This window comes from Papaver somniferum, chromosome 2 (genome assembly GCF_003573695.1).
Source record: "Papaver somniferum cultivar HN1 chromosome 2, ASM357369v1, whole genome shotgun sequence".
Taxonomy (NCBI): Eukaryota; Viridiplantae; Streptophyta; class Magnoliopsida; order Ranunculales; family Papaveraceae; genus Papaver; species Papaver somniferum.
This window is the reverse complement of record NC_039359.1, coordinates 71,079,171-71,097,744: the sequence shown is the minus strand read 5'-3', so window position 1 is coordinate 71,097,744 and position 18,574 is coordinate 71,079,171. Positions and strand designations below refer to the sequence as shown.

General features: G+C 35.9%; 2 protein-coding genes and 1 long non-coding RNA gene across 5 annotated transcripts; 1 reads left to right on the top strand and 2 right to left on the bottom strand.

Annotated features, from left to right (window-relative positions):
- Positions 1–8,817: 8,817 nt before the first annotated feature.
- On the bottom strand, positions 8,818–11,078 carry LOC113347986. Its single transcript, XR_003359372.1, has 2 exons — positions 10,853–11,078; positions 8,818–9,228 (listed from the first exon to the last, which is right to left on the bottom strand). It is a non-coding gene; the product is annotated as an uncharacterized LOC113347986 (long non-coding RNA).
- Positions 11,079–11,663: 585 nt separating this feature from the next.
- LOC113347984 lies at positions 11,664–14,459 on the top strand. Of its 3 annotated transcripts, XM_026591676.1 has the most exons (8): positions 11,664–11,727; positions 11,876–12,257; positions 12,381–12,514; positions 12,647–12,763; positions 12,873–13,035; positions 13,156–13,227; positions 13,376–13,766; positions 13,937–14,459. In XM_026591676.1, the coding sequence occupies exons 2-8, from the start codon at positions 11,928–11,930 to the stop codon at positions 14,305–14,307; spliced, it is 1,578 nt and encodes a 525-aa protein (XP_026447461.1). In that variant the 5' UTR covers positions 11,664–11,727; positions 11,876–11,927; the 3' UTR covers positions 14,308–14,459. The 3 variants fall into 3 exon arrangements, with proteins under 3 accessions (XP_026447461.1, XP_026447462.1, XP_026447460.1); XM_026591677.1 differs by lacking the exon at positions 11,664–11,727 and having other exon boundaries at positions 11,782–12,257; positions 13,159–13,227; XM_026591675.1 differs by lacking the exon at positions 11,664–11,727 and having other exon boundaries at positions 11,782–12,257.
- A 1,727-nt stretch (positions 14,460–16,186) lies between these two features.
- LOC113351353 (uncharacterized mitochondrial protein AtMg00810-like) lies at positions 16,187–16,716 on the bottom strand. The gene is made up of 2 exons (XM_026595356.1): positions 16,416–16,716; positions 16,187–16,257 (listed from the first exon to the last, which is right to left on the bottom strand). The coding sequence occupies exons 1-2, from the start codon at positions 16,714–16,716 to the stop codon at positions 16,187–16,189; spliced, it is 372 nt and encodes a 123-aa protein (XP_026451141.1).
- Between the last annotated feature and the right edge of the window lie 1,858 nt (positions 16,717–18,574).

The following is an 18,574-nucleotide window of genomic DNA, read 5'->3' as shown; positions in this document are numbered from 1 at the left end:
AATACTTTAGTGTTTCATGTTGCATCTAATTGGATCTTTTTCATACTCCTCACCATTACTCTATTAATGCATGCAGATGGAATCTATTCTTAGGCATTTCTCTGTAATGAACTGTTGTTATGCATAAGATGTTATGCAGTATGCTTAAGATGTTATGTAGTCAATATTGGATCTGCATAAGATGTTATGCAGTTAACTAAAACAGATTAAAGAAGAAACAGATTAACGTGGTTCGGCTATAGCCTACGTCCACGGGAGAAGAATGATTAGGGTTTCTTATTATCAATGGAGGTTTTAAAAGACGTGTATATATATATATCCTATACATGCCACATATTCGTATAGATAGCAACATATCTAGAGAATATTTTCTTGCAGTGTAAGCCAATCATAAATAGAGAAACCAAATATTCTCCTTTGTTCCAACACTCCCCCTCAAGTTGGTGCGAAGATATCAATGGAGCCCAACTTGGATAGAATTCCATTGAATTGCTTGACAGGTAAACCCTTAGTAAAAACATCTGCCAGTTGTTGATGACTACGAATGAAGGGAGTGCATATTACTTTGGCCAATACCTTCTCTCTAACAAAATGACAATCCACTTCTATGTGCTTTGTACGCTCATGAAAGGTGGGATTTGATGCGATTTGTATCGCTGCTTGATTGTCACAGAACATCTTAGCTGGCTGAGGTGACAGAAAACCCAAATCTTTAAGTAATGCTCGCAGCCAAACAATCTCACATGTTGTTGAAGCCATGGCTCTGTATTCTGCTTCAGCACTTGATCGAGAAACAACATTTTGTTTCTTGCTTCTCCATGTAACCAGATTACCACCAAAAAATATGCAATACCCTGTTGTTGATTTACGATCAACTGGACATCCAGCATAATCAGCATTTGAATATGCTGTTATACAGTAGCTAGAAATTGAATAGGCTTCATTCTTTGTCATCAAAACTCCTCTTCCTGGTGATCCTTTTAAATACTGTAGAATCCTAGTTACTGCATTCAAATGTTTAACACGAGGTGTATGCATATAACGACTGACTAAGCTTACTGCATGTGCTATGTCAGGTCTGGTAACAGTGAGATAAATTAACTTGCCTACTAACCTTTGATATGACCCAATGTCACTTAACACATCACCATTATTATAAAGTTTGTTGCCATGTTCTGTAGGAGTATCACAAGGCTTTACTCCCATTTTTCCTGTAGCCTTCAGCAGGTCCAACACATATTTTCTTTGATTCAGAAAAATACCCTTCTTTGAGTAAGCAACTTCTAATCCCAGGAAATACTTCAGTATTCCTAAATCCTTGATGTCAAATCTGGAATGAAGCATTGCTTTAAGATTTCTAATTTCTTGTTGATTGTCTCCTGTAATCACAAGGTCATCAACATACATTAGAACTATAGTTCTACCAAGATTACTTCTTTTAATAAACAAGGAAGAATCGGCAGAGCTCCTTTTGAACTTATTCTGGATGAGTACTGAACTTAGCTTTGCATACCATGCACGTGGTGATTACTTTAAACCATATATTGCCTTCTTAAGCTTGCAAACCATATTGCTCTCTCCTTCTCGAGGGTGTCCAGGTGGTATACTCATATACACCTCTTCTTCTAGATCACCTTGTAAGAATGCATTCTTCACATCCATTTGAAACAATTTCCAATCTTTATTAACTGCAAGAGACATAAGAACATGAAACGTATTCATCTTTGCAACTGGTGCAAAGGTTTCTGTGTAGTCTTCTCCATATCTCTGAGTAAAACCTCTTGCCACTAATCTTGCCTTATAACGCTCAACAGTTCCATCACTTCTGTATTTAATTTTGTACACCCATCTAAATCCAAGAGTCTTCTTCCCGGGAGGCAACTTGACAATACTGTATGTATTATTTACATCTAAGGCACGTAACTCATTCTCCATTGGTGCCCTCCATTTTGGATTAGACTTTGCTTCATTGTAGTTTTTAGGTTCTTGATGACTGGATATAGCACTTAGAAATGCAGAGTGTGAAGAACCTACATGATCATAAGTTAAATGTGCTTGTATAGGATACGCAGTGGAATGATATGTAAAGAAATCTTTGTATTTCTCTGGAGCCTTCTTCTCACGACTTGAGGTTCTGACAATTGGTACCACTGGTTGATGATCTTGTGGAACCATAACCTCAGTTTCTGGAACTTGATGCGGCACATGTTGTAGTCCTGTATTATCATCAGTAACACTAACATTATTGTCTGAAGCTTCTTCATGAACTGCTTCATTATGCACATCCAACACTGCATTAGGTACTTCCACCAACTCTACCCCATCACCATTATCTCTGTGGGAATCTGTTGCAGTAGGTATCTCATTAATAACTGGAAGTGGTTCCAAATCTGTATAACACTTCCCCTGAAACCGACTGCCAGAATCACACTGAAAATAAGCCACTGTTTCATCAAACACAACATCACGAGAAATTTGTAGCTTTCTAGTGGGTGGATGATAACAAATATAACCTTTCTTTGTAGATGAGTAACCAAAGAACACACACTTAGTTGCCCGTGAATCCAGTTTATCACGATGCTTAGCCTGTAAATGTACATAACAAACACAACCGAAAACTCTGAGATGAGAAATGCCAATCTGATGATGTTTTAAAACCTCTAATGGAGATTTGAACTCAAGCACACGACTAGGCATACGATTGATCAAGTAAGTGGCCGTCAGAGAACCATGAGACCAGAATTTCTTTGGAACATGCATCTGAATCATAAGAGCACGGGTTGTTTCCATAATATGACGAAGTTTCCTTTCAGCAACACCATTTTGCTGTGAAGTACCAACACAGCTAGTTTGATGGATAATACCATGACTACGCAAATAACCTGGAAGAGGGCCTTTGACAAACTCAGTGCCATTATCTGATCTAAAAATTTTAACCTGTGCATCAAATTGGTTGCGTATCATACAATGAAAATCCGCAAATACAGATGAAACTTCAGTTTTGGATTTGAGTAAATAGATCCATGTAGCACGTGACCAATCATCTATAAAGATAACAAAATATTTATACCCATCATAAGCATCAATTGGAGCAGGACCCCATAAATCAGAATGAATTAATTCAAAAGGCATTGTAGCTCGAGTCACAGAGTTAGGAAATGGAAAACGAGATTGTTTAGAAAAATGGAAAACATCACAGACTTGAGACTGAACAGAAAATGTGGGAAAAATCCTAGACAAAACACGACTGGAGTCTTTGATGATAAAGAAACTGCGGAGTAGATCTTTGAGTGAGACATACCATGTCACTAGAGCGTAACAGGTACAATCCATGAGAAAAGATGCCTCTACCAATCGTCTTCTTCGTCTTTCGATCCTGAAAGATGACCGAGGTAGTGGTAAATGTAACATCACAATTCAGAGAATTAGTGATTTGACCAGCAGATAACAACTGAGTAGGAAACGAGGGAACAACAAGTGCATTAGATGGCGGACAATCTGGAAAAAAATGCACTTTCCCACTGCCCATCACAGGAGCAGTAGAGCCATTAGCAACAGACACATTTTTATGAGAGCTGCGAATAAATGCATGAACTGACGAAGGATCATTTGCCTTATGATCTGTAGCTCCTGAATCAATAATCCAAATATGGCGGTTGGAAATAGGCATAGTAAGAAAGGCTAGCAGGTTGGTTGGCCTTGCGCTCATTCTTATTACCCAACTGGTGAAAGAAATCCTTCAACTGGTCTATAGTAAAGGATGAATTATCAGCTACAGCAGCTCGAGCAAGCTTATTTTTGTCAAAATTAGCTTTAAGATGAGGATAAATATCCCAACAACGATCCTTGGTGTGACCAGTTTTATTAAAATGATCACAATGAAAAACTTCTCTCTTACCCTTAGCACGAGAATTCTTGTCCATGGCTCTGCGTTTATCATCTCTGGAGCTCAGAAGAGCACTGGATTCAGCAGCATCCAGATTTACAGTGCTTTTAGAAACATGATTCATAAATTTCTTACGGGTCTCTTCACGCTGCACAGTCGCACATACACTAGACAGACTTGGCAAATCAGCACTCATGAGAATAGTGTTTCTAAGAGATTCATATTCTGGTTTGAGACTACTGAGCACATTAAAGATTTTATCCTCCTCAAACCTCTTCAAGAGAGTTCTGGCATCAGTTGTATGAGGACGATATGTATCAAGGTCATCCCACTTCTTTTTTAAATAACCAAAATGCTCAGTAAAACTTTTCGTACCTTGTTCAACCTCGGCAATCCCACGTTTCAGCTCAAACACCCGAGCAGCATTATTCCGTAAGCCATACAAACTAGCAACAGACTTCCACAAATCCTTTGCAGATTCGGAGAACGAAAAAATATCTGAAATATGTGGTTCCATCGACTGAAGAAGCCACGTGCGAACAAGTTGATCATCAGCAATACAATCATCATACTTTGGATCCTTAACATCTGGAAAAGTACTATTCTCACCAATATACCCAGATTTTCTTTTACCCCCAAGAGCAAGAGCAGCAGCCCTAGACCAGCTGACATAATTGACATCGTTCAGCAAGACAGAGGTTAAATGCAAATTAGTATTATGATCTGATTGTGCCATAGTAAATACACAGAGAAAGGAAACTTGATTACAGAGAAACCGCCAGGATCGTTAACGATCCCCTGATACCATGTTGTTATGCATAAGATGTTATGCAGTATGCTTAAGATGTTATGCAGTCAATATTGGATCTGCATAAGATGTTATGCAGTTAACTAAAACAGATTAAAGAAGAAACAGTTTAACGTGGTTCGGCTATAGCCTACGTCCACGGGAGAAGAATGATTAGGGTTTCTTATTATCAATGGAGGTTTTACAAGACGTGTATATATATATCCTATACATGCCACATATTCGTATAGATAGCATCATATCTAGAGAATATTTTCTTGCAGTGTAAGCCAATCATAAATAGAGAAACCAAATATTCTCCTTTGTTCCAACATGAACTGTAAAGAATTTCTGAAGCCAATAATGAAGGAGACGACGTCTTTATTTACGAATATGATATCAGGGAAAGTAGTTGAGTGTCATCAAGTACATAGTTAATCCTTATAAAGTGAAAATAAATGCTCCCTTTGCAGCCTGTAAGAAATATTTAGAAACATGTGGGGTTCTTGCTGGTAAACCGGTAAGTTCTTCTGAATGTTGAAATTTGCAGCAAACTGTTATGAATATTATATATATTCTGACTTTTGCAACCAATTGCAGAAAACAGAGTATTCCATATTACAACACTGGTAATTCCAAAGCAGGAGGCAACTTCGGACTTTGTAAGTAATGTTTTGCTCTTTTGTAGATGATCCCCGCCGATCTAGCTAAATTATTTGACTTGTATAGGATGTCAGTCTAATTTCATATAATTAAGATGAAAACTATCCATAGAGCTCACTAAATCAAAAGGAAACTTATTTGTACCGTTTGTGTTCTTCCTAAATCTTCTGCACCTGCATGGGATTCACTTCTTATCTTAATTTGAATGTTATTCGTGATTAAATGTTTGTAGTTTGTCCAGTGCTCGACGATGAATGAAGAAGAAATTTTCGATTTTCAAGACAAACTCTCTCTTTTGCCCCTTGGGTGGATTCATGTAAGTAAGAAAAATCACCTTTCAACTAGTTATCCTATTTTTTATTCAAGGACTTATTTTTATCTAATCCTTGCCTCACTTTGGGCGCATAATGTGTCTATAAATACTTCAACTTGATATCAATCATATGATATCATGCACATCTTTAATCCTTGATATGTGTTGTCCTAGTCACAAAAGTATACAATCACTTCATTCACTAACTTCCTGGTTTGTTTTTCAGGCACATCCTTCACAGACTTGCTTTATGTCTTCAGTTGATATTCATACACATTATTCATACAAGGTAATAATATACTATTTTGGAATTGCTATTATTTGCATGTAGACCTCAATATACTGCCCATACCTACTTCACTATTTATAGTTCATTTGAAATTTTACATCGATTTTACGTGGCTTTTTCCCTTTATTAAATCATGTTACCCAAAACAAATTGCAATTTTCATGGATCCCACAGATATTTCCAGGTAGAATTTGTCTCTCCCTTTGTACCTGAATTATTACAATTATAGTGACTTTGCATGGTCTAGCTGAACCAAAATAGAAGTTGGTTACACCCATTACCCACTCTGCCTTTTATCCAACAAATTTTCTACTCTTGTGGAACAGTAGAATTGAAGTAAATAAAGAAATAAAAGGGAGTTTAAAAACTGGACCATGAAAAATGATTGTTACTATGTAGTCCATTCTTCGTCGTATCGGTCGAACGAACCAACAATTGTGTTGTCGTATTTACACATTTAAAGATACAGACTTATCACCTACTCAATTATTGCTTGTCATATAAAATACTAATAGTAAAATGGTCCATTGTTTGTTGTACATTTTGAGCAGCTTCACTGGGCGTGCGATATCTATCACACTGCTCTTGCTGGTTCCTCCAGTTGAAATTCCTCACAACCCATGGTGACAACATAAACTTCAAGCACCAGGAATACCTCATGCAGCAGAAAATGTTCACCTGGTTAGCTGGTTCCCGTAGGCGAATGTGAGAGTTCTTTTTTCTTTAGATCATTTTGTAAGAACCGTAGTCTTATACTGAATTTATAAATATATCCACATGACAATCTTTCATATGATTTTTGTGATGTGCTTCATACTTTTTGGTGTATATGGAGTGCATCATGGTGTATCATTGTGAATTAAAAGAGTACATTTTTGATACTTCTGTTCGACTAATTTGATTTCGAAAGGAACATGAAACTTAAATTTGTTGCAGAAACTCTAATATTGACCTGGTTTTGACCGGTCAATACCTGGTTTTGACTGGTTAAAACCACTATTTATTTGATGTTGCAAAAATTTCGCAACTGCAGCATTCCGTTACGATATTCCAGTTTTGCAACCGTTTGAAACTGTTGCGACCATCTAGTTTCGCAACTGTTTAACCAGTTGCGAAATTTTGACTTTGCAACAGTTAAACGATGTTACGAACGGAAATTTGCAATGGAAATGAAGCCGTTGCGAAAAATTGCCACACCGACTTTCGTAACAGAGCTGTTGCGACCCCACTTTGCAATAGCCGGTTGTCCTTGCTAATCACTAAATTTGGTGTAGTGAAAGCAGCATCACAAAAGTATGCTAAAGTGGCAGATCTGGTGCATCAAGGGACCTGGAGAATAAATTTAAGAGAGCCTTCTTCTCCTGTAATAACAGCTGAGTTGAATGAACTTCTCCATATTCTGGGTAAGCACCAATACTCACTGAGTCATAGGATGTTATTAAGTTCTCATCAACTTCAGGATACACTATCAAAGAGGGGTATAATTGGCAAATGCTTAACTTACATACATGCACTTCTGTCAAACTTATCTGGAGGAAGCATATCCACCCAAAAGTTCAACTGTTGGTATGGTTTGGTATAAACAATGCAATTCGAACTTGCGAAAATCTATTAAAAAGAGGTTGTCAGATAAATAATACCACATGTTGCCTTTGTGACAGAGAACTTGAAACTGTAGATCACCTCCTTGTCAACTGTGAATTCTCAAAGGCATTATGGATATATTTCAGCTCAAGAATGAATGCTGGCTGGACACATAGGAATTCTGAGAAGTCTCAGTTTGAGGTTTGGAATTCAAGTGAAAACAAACTAATTGTCAAAAAAGTATGGTGGATGCTTCCCATTGCCATTGTATGGTCAATCTAGCTAGAAATAAATAGTAGAACGATGGCCAAGTACAGTGGTTGGTCGAAAGAAATGATCATAATTGAGATCAAGAGATGCATTTTTCAATGGGGTTCAGTTTTGAAGTGGTTTATGGGGACCAATCTCAATGACCTGATTTTAAATTGGGAAGCAAGTTTTGTTTAAAGCATGCCGTGACTTTGGCTGTAAGACTGTAGTATACGTTTAAGTTGAAGTGTGGATTTGGGATGAATCAATTGGATGCTCAAGTTGTAAATTTCTATTTTTCCTTTTTTCTTAACAAAATTTCACCCCTTTCGTCTCAAAAAAAATAAAATAAAATTATGAGATTGAAGAAAAATATATACTACGATGGGAATTCGTAAAAAACAATTAAAATTGTGAATGAATAAACGTATACTATAGAGCTATCCTCGTAGAAATCCAAACATTTCGACTTTGCCTGACAAACAAACAAAGTTTGAGTTTTGGTAAATAGACGGACAAAATCAGTTTTCTTTCCATGTTTTATAAGTTTCGATTTTCTATCCCGAATGTACCCCTTAACTATAGTTAATAGGAGCCAACTATAGTTAGTCTTTAAATCCGGTTTGTAATATGGGTAATTTTTATAACCCGAATCAAATATGGATTCTATATATGTAAGTTATGTTTTTTCACTCTAACCTAGTTATATTTTGCGCTTCTTCTTCACCCCTGTTATCCTTTTTTTTCGTCACTCACTCCATTACTTCCATTTTTGCTTCTTGATCTTATTGTACTCTGCTTCCAAAAACTTATTTAACCTCAAAACCTGTCAAAAGCTAACACTTTATGAAACCATGAGTGCCGACAAACAGATGCATATGAAGTATTAGAACCTGCTCTTCATTTTTTGTTACCATGGCAGTATACATTCACAGTCCTATAAAATAAATTCGGTAAAGCACTACTTGGTCGTATAAAATAAGTTGGGTCTTCTAGTCCATGGGGAGTATAAATTAGAATGACTAGTTTGTCCCGACGATCGTATATATTAAAATAGATACCTTGATATCAATTACACACATCTGATATGTTCAGTAGCTACATGTGAAAGTTGCCAAAACCCACAACATATTTATTTTCTTCGATTTTTATATTTTATAGAGAGCACAGAGACCTCACATACCTACACTGCATGTAAACAGAAAACATCTTGTTTAGAATGTGACTCAATAGGATCATTGCAACCTTTCTCAGTTGACTGCTTGAAAACCAAAGCGACCGCCCTTTGCTAAGTATTGATGATAATACTCCTTTGCTCTGTAAAACTTCTTTGCTGGCAAATTCTCAATAAAAATCTTTTTACCTATAATCTTTTATTGCGGTTCTATAGACTCTTTAGCTATTTTCTTCTGCTATGGGGAGTAAAAGTATATTCCTGATTTATTCTGTGTACCTCCCTGCCAATCCATCAATAACATGCAACTGTCAGAACTAGCTGAACCTCCACAGGAGATGGTATTTCCTTCAAAAATGAAATATGCGTGCTGAATCTATGTTGACATATTGAACGTAGTTGTTTTTCCAGTAAAATAAAATAAAATCTCCAATGAACTTAACATGATTCAGAACAGGGTCAAAATAGACCTATAATCACTGAATTTACCATTACAACCAAGGCATCTGCAGAAAAATCAATTACACTACTGAAAAAGAAAAAAAAAAGGCTAGAACATTAAAGCTAAACGACGGAGCTACACTCTCCCATGGCTTGATGTATCACTTTTAGCTCGAGAAATACACCATAGTGATAAACAACTAGAATGGTGGGAGATTACAAAATGAACGGATGAAAAATATCACACTTGTAATGCAAATAGGAATCCTTCAAAAATATTGTTCAACAAAACCCCATAATGTTCATTTGGGTAGGTTAAGACAGTGAAGCATTCACGCCAGATCTATGTTTGATATGAAGTTTATATTCTTAGAGGAAAAATCTGTGAGTACTAAAACATTTTTGAAGTAAACAAATTCAAAATTGAAATAAGTAGTTGCAGAACAAATCACACTTGGCCTTTCAATTCATTGCAAGCTAAAGTACTTGAAGCATACTCCTCAAGATCTTAAATTACAATAATACATAAATGAGTCTACTTGCACGGGTATTCCACATAACCAAGTACTTTGATGCATCAATTCGACGAGGTGAAGCCCCTGTCATGGGTAGCTTGGTCACACAAGGACAGATACACAGATTTTGTTTCAGTGGTTATAAAAATTGTAATCCTTGCAACACATAATCCCGAGGCAAGCTCTAGGTAAAAATCTGATTTCCATTCAAGTTTCAGAATCTATGAGCGCAACTAGTGAATAGGTATTTATTTACTTCTAGTTGTTCTTAAAGTACCGATATTCTGACTTATAATAGAGCTGGTCGTATCCAAGGACACTGGACATCATAACATCTCTTACATGAATACTAATGCCCTATTGTCGTCTATACTACATAAAACAAGTTGCATATATTTCCATAGACTTCTACAACAAGAGTACCATGCCCAACTTACCTAGTTATCTTAACCAAGATTGAGATCATAACATCTCTTACATAAATACGAACGCCCTACCGTCGTTTATACTACATAAAGCAAGTTACACATACTTTTACAGAAACAATACCATGCCAAAATCTGACCAAGTTAATTATCTTAAGATAAAATGGGCATCACTAATAACCATATGCAACTATACCAACAAACATGCGCTAAATCGTGCCTAACCCAGATATTCTGACCAACATAATTAATTATCTTAAGATAAAATGGGCATCACTAATAACCATATGCAACTATACCAACAAACATGCGCTAAATCGTGCCTAACCCAGATATTCAACAGCAATTAAATTACTCTAAACCCCATATATGAACATCTTGGTCCTAGTTTTATCTCAACCCACAAATGTCTTACCCTAAGCATTCAAATTGAACACAAAAACAAAAAATTGAAGCTCAAAGCGAACACACTTCATATCAGCATAATCACATGGCAGAATAAGAACATTAATTATATCTAGGTCACCTGAATTCGATTTCCCTTCCATCGATGAAGATTGAACCCAGAGGAGAACGAAGAAGAAGAAGAAAGGGCAGGGAAGCTGGGTACGGGTATGACTTACTAACTTCACCCACAACTGGTTTGGTTAAGTTAACAAGTAAAGGGACTGTAACGTCCTACCGATTTTGTTCTAACCAGCTCCAACTGGTTAAGTTAACAAGTAAAGGGACTATAACGTCATTTCCTACCGATTTTGATCTAACCAGCTCCATCGATCTAACTAGCAAAAACCAAACCTTGTTCGTCTGCCAGCCAAAATAGAAATCTTTGGATTCCTTTGAAGATTGTTCTACACTATACTAGTGTAATAATCTGTACAAGAAAAATTCAGACATTATTTGTACGAATATATACTAGCTAGAATTGTGTGTGACTTATGCATGCTACGTTGCTGTGTCTGCCGCGGAGAAGTCCTCTCCCGTGTGTTGGATGTGGACATGGTACTAAAATAGACGTGTTCGTGCTCCATAGCATGACACATGCCACTAGTATAATTGTTATAGCTGGTAAATTAAGGTTATCTTAGACCCAAAATCAGGAAAAATGGCCTAAATACTGATTTCAAAGAATTTTAATTAGGTTGGCTCGGAAGAGTCTTGTCACTTGTGAGAGATAATTTAATTATTAGACCGCTGGATAAACTTAAATGCACCCAAGTACATAGGTACACAGGTAGGTTTCTCTCACTATTAGACCGCTGGATAAAGTTAGATGCACCCAAGTGACTTATTGAGCAAGTGCGCTATTTCAGCAAGATAAACCTAATTAAGGGCCTATTTAAACAAGTAGTGAAGTACGTATAGATCACAAGAACTGACATATCCAGCTGTTAGATCAGTGTACGTGAGTAGAATTTCATTTCATTTAGTTAATTTTCTGTGGTTTATTCTATCTTATTTTCTTTAATTAATTTTCTGTGGCTTGTTCTATCTTACTTTCTTTAATTGTTCTTAGAAATGTTTATTGTTCACGTTTAACTAATTTTAGTGGACTTTGGAGATATCTTCTCATCGGTACGTGTCAACGTGTGTGCATTTACATGCGACTGGGATTAGATAAAATACTCTTCCTAAACTCTACTTTAATCATGGCTAGTACCATTTTTGCGGCCTTGTCAGCATTAAACCCTGCTAATGATTCACTACGAACAACATTGGTGACAAAGATTAGTAGAGGATCAGACAATGTGATTCCCTTTGGCATGAAATCGAACACGAAACGGTCTTTTATGGGGTGCAGGGTTACAGCGATTGCCCAAACACCTGAAAAGATTAATGGCAAAGTTTATCGGGGGAATTTCACAATTGGATCGTATGAGATTGGCCCCAAGCGGAAGGCAACTATAGGAACATTGTTGAATCATTTACAGGCAAGAATACATACTGCGTACTTATATGCATGTCTTTATATTTTCCTCATAGGCCTGTTTTCTTTATCTATCGGTATTATGGAAGTTAAAATGTCTTAGGCTCGATCATTTATTTGGAAGCAGGAAACAGCTGCTAACCATATTAGGGATGTTGGACTGCTCGGTGATGGATTTAATTCGACACCAGAGATGACTATAAGAAATCTAATATGGGTTGTTGCTAAGATGCAGGTTGTTGTAGATAGATATCCTTCATGGTAAGCCAATTCTTGCTATTTTGTCTTCTCGGTGTTGCCATGTTCATCAAGATGCATGGGCGTTCGGTTATATATTACGAATACCTCATATTCGTACACTTAATTTGATTGAAGATATATATATGGTCGCAGGGGTGATGTAGTTGAAATAGATAATTGGTTTGGTGGTGCACCTATAAAAGATGGTTTCGCTAACCATTGGCTTCTTCGTGATGCCAAAACTGGTGAAACTCTCGCTCAAGCTAAGAGGTATGCTTTATGACATTAAATATTTACTACTTAAAAGTATCATAGTTTTGTACTTTTGTTGTTGCAGATCCTATTACTTATGGGCTGCTTAATATCAATCTTAATGCAGTGTGTGGATTATGATGAATAAAGGAACAAGAAAATTGTCTAAAATCCCTGAGGAAGTTAGAGATGAAATAACACCACATATAACGGATTATCCTATCTGGGATGACATCAAACTATCAAAGGTTCATGACGACAAAGCTGACTTTGTCCAAACTGGTGTAATCGTAAGTTAACTTTAGTTAAGACTTATATCTTGCTCATTTCTCACTTTTATCACTTTTTCTTGAATTCGCTCACATTGACACCCACTTAAAGATCGGCTAACAATAGCAATACAAAATTAGCAGGCACGTTGGAGTGATTTAGATGTTAACCAGCATGTGAATTTTGGCAAATACATTCAGTGGATTCTCGAGGTAGACAGACATTCCATTAAGAAACTATCTTGCTCTTCTTTTCTTATTGCGTGCTGATTGGTATATCTTAGGTACTTATAGTTGTTCCATGTAGTCTGGCCTTTGTTTGTTTCTGATAAACAATAAATATGTCAAATTAATTTCGCAGAATTCTCCTACGCGGATCTTAAAAAGTCAAGAGCTTTATGACCTTGCTTTGGAATTTAGGAGGGAATGTGGAGTAGGCGATGAGCTAAAGTCTTTGACAAGAGTTGTTGAAACTAGTGGTTGTACCGAATGTCAACACATGCTTCAACTTGAGAACGGAAAGGAGGTTATGAGGGGAAGAACCAAATGGAGGCCGTCTAAACACACTGATGCAGTAAACCTTGAGGTGGTAGTAGAATTTAGAAGCTCAGCTGACATGTTTTGGGAAACTCTTAAAACTTGGTCTTCTATTCTTCCCGAGGTTTTGCCAGAGACTTATAAGAGTATTGAAGTAATTGAAGATATGAATGGAGAAAAGAATGGATCTGTTACCCTTTGGAAAATGAATCCAAGTAAGATCACAATTTATTACAACTAGCCTACTCCACTCAAATTTATTGCATATCTTAAGCTTGCGACAAGCAACTATATAACATGAATTAGAATGCTTCAAAAAAAAAAATGAATTAGAAATCAAAGGCCAGATATGACTCATCCGGTAAAGGTCGTGTTTTATCTGTAGGTACATTGGTTGAAGGGGCTCCCGTTATGATGGAAGAGATGAAAAAATTAGAAAAATTGGATGAACTAACCAAGACAATAACCTACAGTGTTATTGGTGGAGATTTATTAAATCTTTACAAAAGTTATGAACCTCAGGTCACAGTTACTCCCAGGATTGATGTTTGTACTAAAAATGGTGATGGTAACATTGTTGATGAACAAGATGACAAGGATGAAAAAAGTGGAGGCATTGTGAAGTGGTCTGTGAAGTATGAGAAAGTAAATGAGATGGTTCCCGAACCTTACATGATTAAGGACATGATTTATAAGACCATGCTCAAATTGGATGAATATATCCTCTCTAAAGGAAATGAAGTGATAACTAACTGAAAAGAGAATGAGCAAGTAATTAAATCATGGATCTCCATCATAATCATGTTTTATCATTATAATTTATCTAATTAGTGAATGTTGTTATGTTTTGAATTCCTTCTCTTTTCCTCATCAGGATTTTCTATTATATAAGTATGTTGTTCTTGTTACGATTTGATTTTGATGTATTTTGTATATATATATCTGTATAATCTTGGTTTGTTACCAATAAAACAAGAATTTTATATAATAAAATTCTTGGTGCTGCGTGTTCTTCCTGATGCCATCTCTTGGTGTATTTGGAAGGAACGTAACTATAGAGCCTTCCTAGATGTTTGTAAAGATCATACAGGGCTATATCTCTTGGTGTGCTTGGAAGGGACATAACTATTGAGCTTTCCTAGATGTTTGTAAAGATCATACAGGGCTATGTGGGGTTTATTCGGTGGTTAGTTTGACCAAAAGTCAAACTCTATCCTATGAAAGGTTGTTCCTAAAGTTTGAACATAAGAGCTAAGTTAGGAGAACTTGTTCCCAAAATTAGGACTTTTTAACTGCCAAGTTAGTTTCTATATACATATATATACAAGGTCTTTTTATCCCGTGCAAATGCACGGGGCTAATTCATCAATTGATTTATGTCTTTTACTGGATCTCCTGTAGTGATCTTTTTCATTAGTTGAAGGTTTGTGGTCATGAATGTCAGATATCTATTTCATCTATCTCCTTCTTCCTTGTGCATATTTGTCTCTGATGTCCAAAATCTTTCTATATTTATTAGGTCAGATATTTCTCTAATGCCATAGAGGTAATTTCCGGTAGACAACTTAGCTTATGAACCTCACGGTTTTTAGGCATTTAGAAAGCTTCATTGTTGATGAAAATCAAACAAATGAATGTGACTTTCTGAATGTACTCAATAAATACATTAATTAGTCAAAAAAAAAAAAGTAACCAAGAAGGTGTGAAGAGTAGATAATCGATCGGTAAATACTTAAATAAGTGGCCATTAAACAAACATTCCTCCACGGTAAAAATTGTTGCAGAAGTGAAAGTATCCGCAAAGATATCACCCAAGATTATGAGATTTTCCTTCTAATGAAGAAGCTCTTCGGTGTCGTTCCAGAGATCCTAAAATACTTAAAAAAAAAGTGCCTCCACAGTAATGATTGTAAACCAATGGCCTCCTTTGTCCATGATATTCCTAGAAAAATGATGCGAAAGACATGTGGGGATGAAGGATGCTTGTAGAAAATCTGATTTCAAAGACTTAATGAAATAACACAAAACTAAATTTAAACAAACTTCTTTTAATTGATGTGTTTCGACTCATGGCTCAACAACCTATTTATATGATTAACAAACTTGACTCTCAAGTAAAATGACTTTCCTAAACAAAATCAAACTCTAACAAGAAATTTCTAGACAATTCTTACGTAAATAAACTCTTAAAACCAGTAATACTTACAACCCAAGTAAACTTCTAAAAACCGTATCATGGATCAACAACGCTTGTTTATCCATTCACTTCATGTCAACTGTACCAGTTGATCCAACCACATTCTGTCAACTCTCATAGTTTATCCATACTATTGTATCAACAACACTTGTTGATCCCTTCTTTCTTCTTCATAGTATCTTGGTTTATTCTTCAACATCCTCCCTTAAACCAAGATACTCTTTTCTAATCATTTCAAGATTTCCACATAAGTAAATGAAAGTGTTAGACTTCAAAGACTTGGTGAAAATATCAGCCACTTGCTCTTCACTTTCAACAAACTCAACATCTATCTCCTTATTTCGTACAAGTTCTCTGATGTAATGATATTTGATATCAATATGCTTACTTCTTCCATGAAGTACTGGATTCTTAGTTAGTGAAATTGTCGACTTATTATCACAAACTATTGTTGTTGGTGTTGTTTGTTCTTGAAACAATGACTTCAACATCATTCTTAACCATACAACCTGTGTAGCACAGTTGCTAGCAGCTATATACTCAGCTTATGTTGTAGATAGTGCAACAACTTGTTGCTTCTTAGATGACCAAGAGAAAAACCAAGTTCCCAACTGAAATCCATAACCTGATGTACTTCTTCTTCCTTTTGTATCTCCAGCCCAATCACTATCAGTAAAACCAACCAGTTTTGGATCTTCTAAAACAGTACAGAAGATTCCCATGCTTGTTGTTCCTTTTACATACTTCAGAATACGTTTTGCAGCTTGTAAATGTGATTGTATAGGAGCTTCCATAAACCTACTAACCAACCCAACTGCATACATGATATCATGTCTTGTAGTAGTCAAATATCTTAAACATCCAACAAGACCTTTAAAATCTGTTGAATTCACAAGCTCTCCTGATCCATCTTTTGTCAACTTCAGTCTTTCTTCTACTGGTGTTAAAATTGGATTACAATTATCCATCTTGAAACGCTTCAAAATTCCTTCAGCATACCTTTGTTGATTAATAAAAACTAGTCTTTCAGTTTGTTGAACTTCAATACCGAGAAAATATGACATCAAACGAAGATCTGTCATCTCAAACTCCTTCACCATATACTCCCTGAAATCGTTGATCATCTCTGAACTATTTCCAGTAAATATGAGATCATCCACATATAAGCATACTATAATATGACTGCAAAGACTATCATCTTTCAAATACAAAGTATGCTCATGTGGACATCTTGTAAAACCTTTCTTGAGAAAATAAGAATCTATTCTTGTATACCAAGCTCTTGGTGCTTGTTTCAGACCATACAAAGCTTTGTTTAGCTTGTATACTTCATTCTCCTTCCCCTCCATAATGTTGCTCAACATAAACTTCTTCTTCCAATACTCCATTCAAGAATGCTGACTTCACATCCGTCTGAAAAATCTTCCAATTCTTTTGTGCAGCTAAAGCAATAATCATTCTTACTGTATCAAGTCTTGCAACTGGTGCAAACACTTCTGTATAATCAACTCCTTGTCTCCGTCTGTATCCCTTAACAACTAAAATTGCTTTCAATCTTTCTTTTTCACCATTTGACTTATTTTTTTTTTTGTAAACGCACTTGACACCAATAGGTTTCTTTCCTGGTGGAAGTGTTGTCAGTTCCCAAGTGTTATTCTTCTCAATTGACTCCAATTATTCATTCATGGCTTGAATCCAACCTTGTTCTTTAACAACTTCTTCATAAGCTACAGGATCACAATCTCCAAACAATGCAAAGTTCACTACATCATCATCATCTTCATCATCTCTTGTTAAAACATAATCATTCAACCTAGAAGGTATGATATATTTTTTTCTTGGTATTGTATTTTCTTGTTTTGTTATTGTTTCAGTTTTTGCTTCCTCATGTTGTTTTTCAATATTGTCTTGAACTTGTACTTCTTCTTCAACTACAATTGGAACTGTTCTGACAACAGTAGGTGGATCAACATTCCTTGTTGATCCATTATTATTTGAATTAACATTCATTGTTGATCTAGTATTATGTGGATCAACATTCGTTGTTGATCCATTATTCCAGGTCCATTTTGAATCTTCATTAAAGATCACATCTCTACTTGTAAACAATTTTCCTGCTTTTGGGTTGTATAATTTATATCCTTTGGTTACTGAACTATAACCAACAAGGATACACTTCTCACTCTTGTCATCCAATTTCTTTCTTAGTTCTTTGGGTACATGTGCATATGAAATACACCCAAAAACTCTCAGATGTCTTACACTTGGTCTTACACCTCTCTAAGCTTCTTCTGGTGTTATGTTGTTCAAACCATGTTTTGGACATCTATTGAGTAAATACATAGCTGTGTCAACTGCATAACCCCAAAAACTTTTTGGTAAATCTTTTGTTCTTCTTATAATTCTTTCCATCTCCATTAGGGTTCTATTCTTCCTCTCTGCAACTCCATTCTGTTGTGGTGTATATCTTGCAGTTAGTTGATGTTGAATGCCATGTTCTTCAATAAACTTGTCAACAATAGTATATTCTTTTCCTATATCAGTTCTCAAGATCTTGATACTCTTACCAATTTGTTTCTCAGTATAAGCTTTGAAACTTTTAAAAGTTTGAAATGCATCACTCTTTTGTTTAAGCAAATAAACCCATGCCTTTCTACTAAAATCATCAATGAAAGTTATAAAATAATTATTACCTCCATGTGAAGTTACTTCAATAGGACCACACAAATCACTATGAACAATCTACAATTGTTGATCATCTCTTCTAACTTTGTTGACTGGGCTGCTTGCCAAAGATATAATTTTCACATCTTGATTCTGGTACGT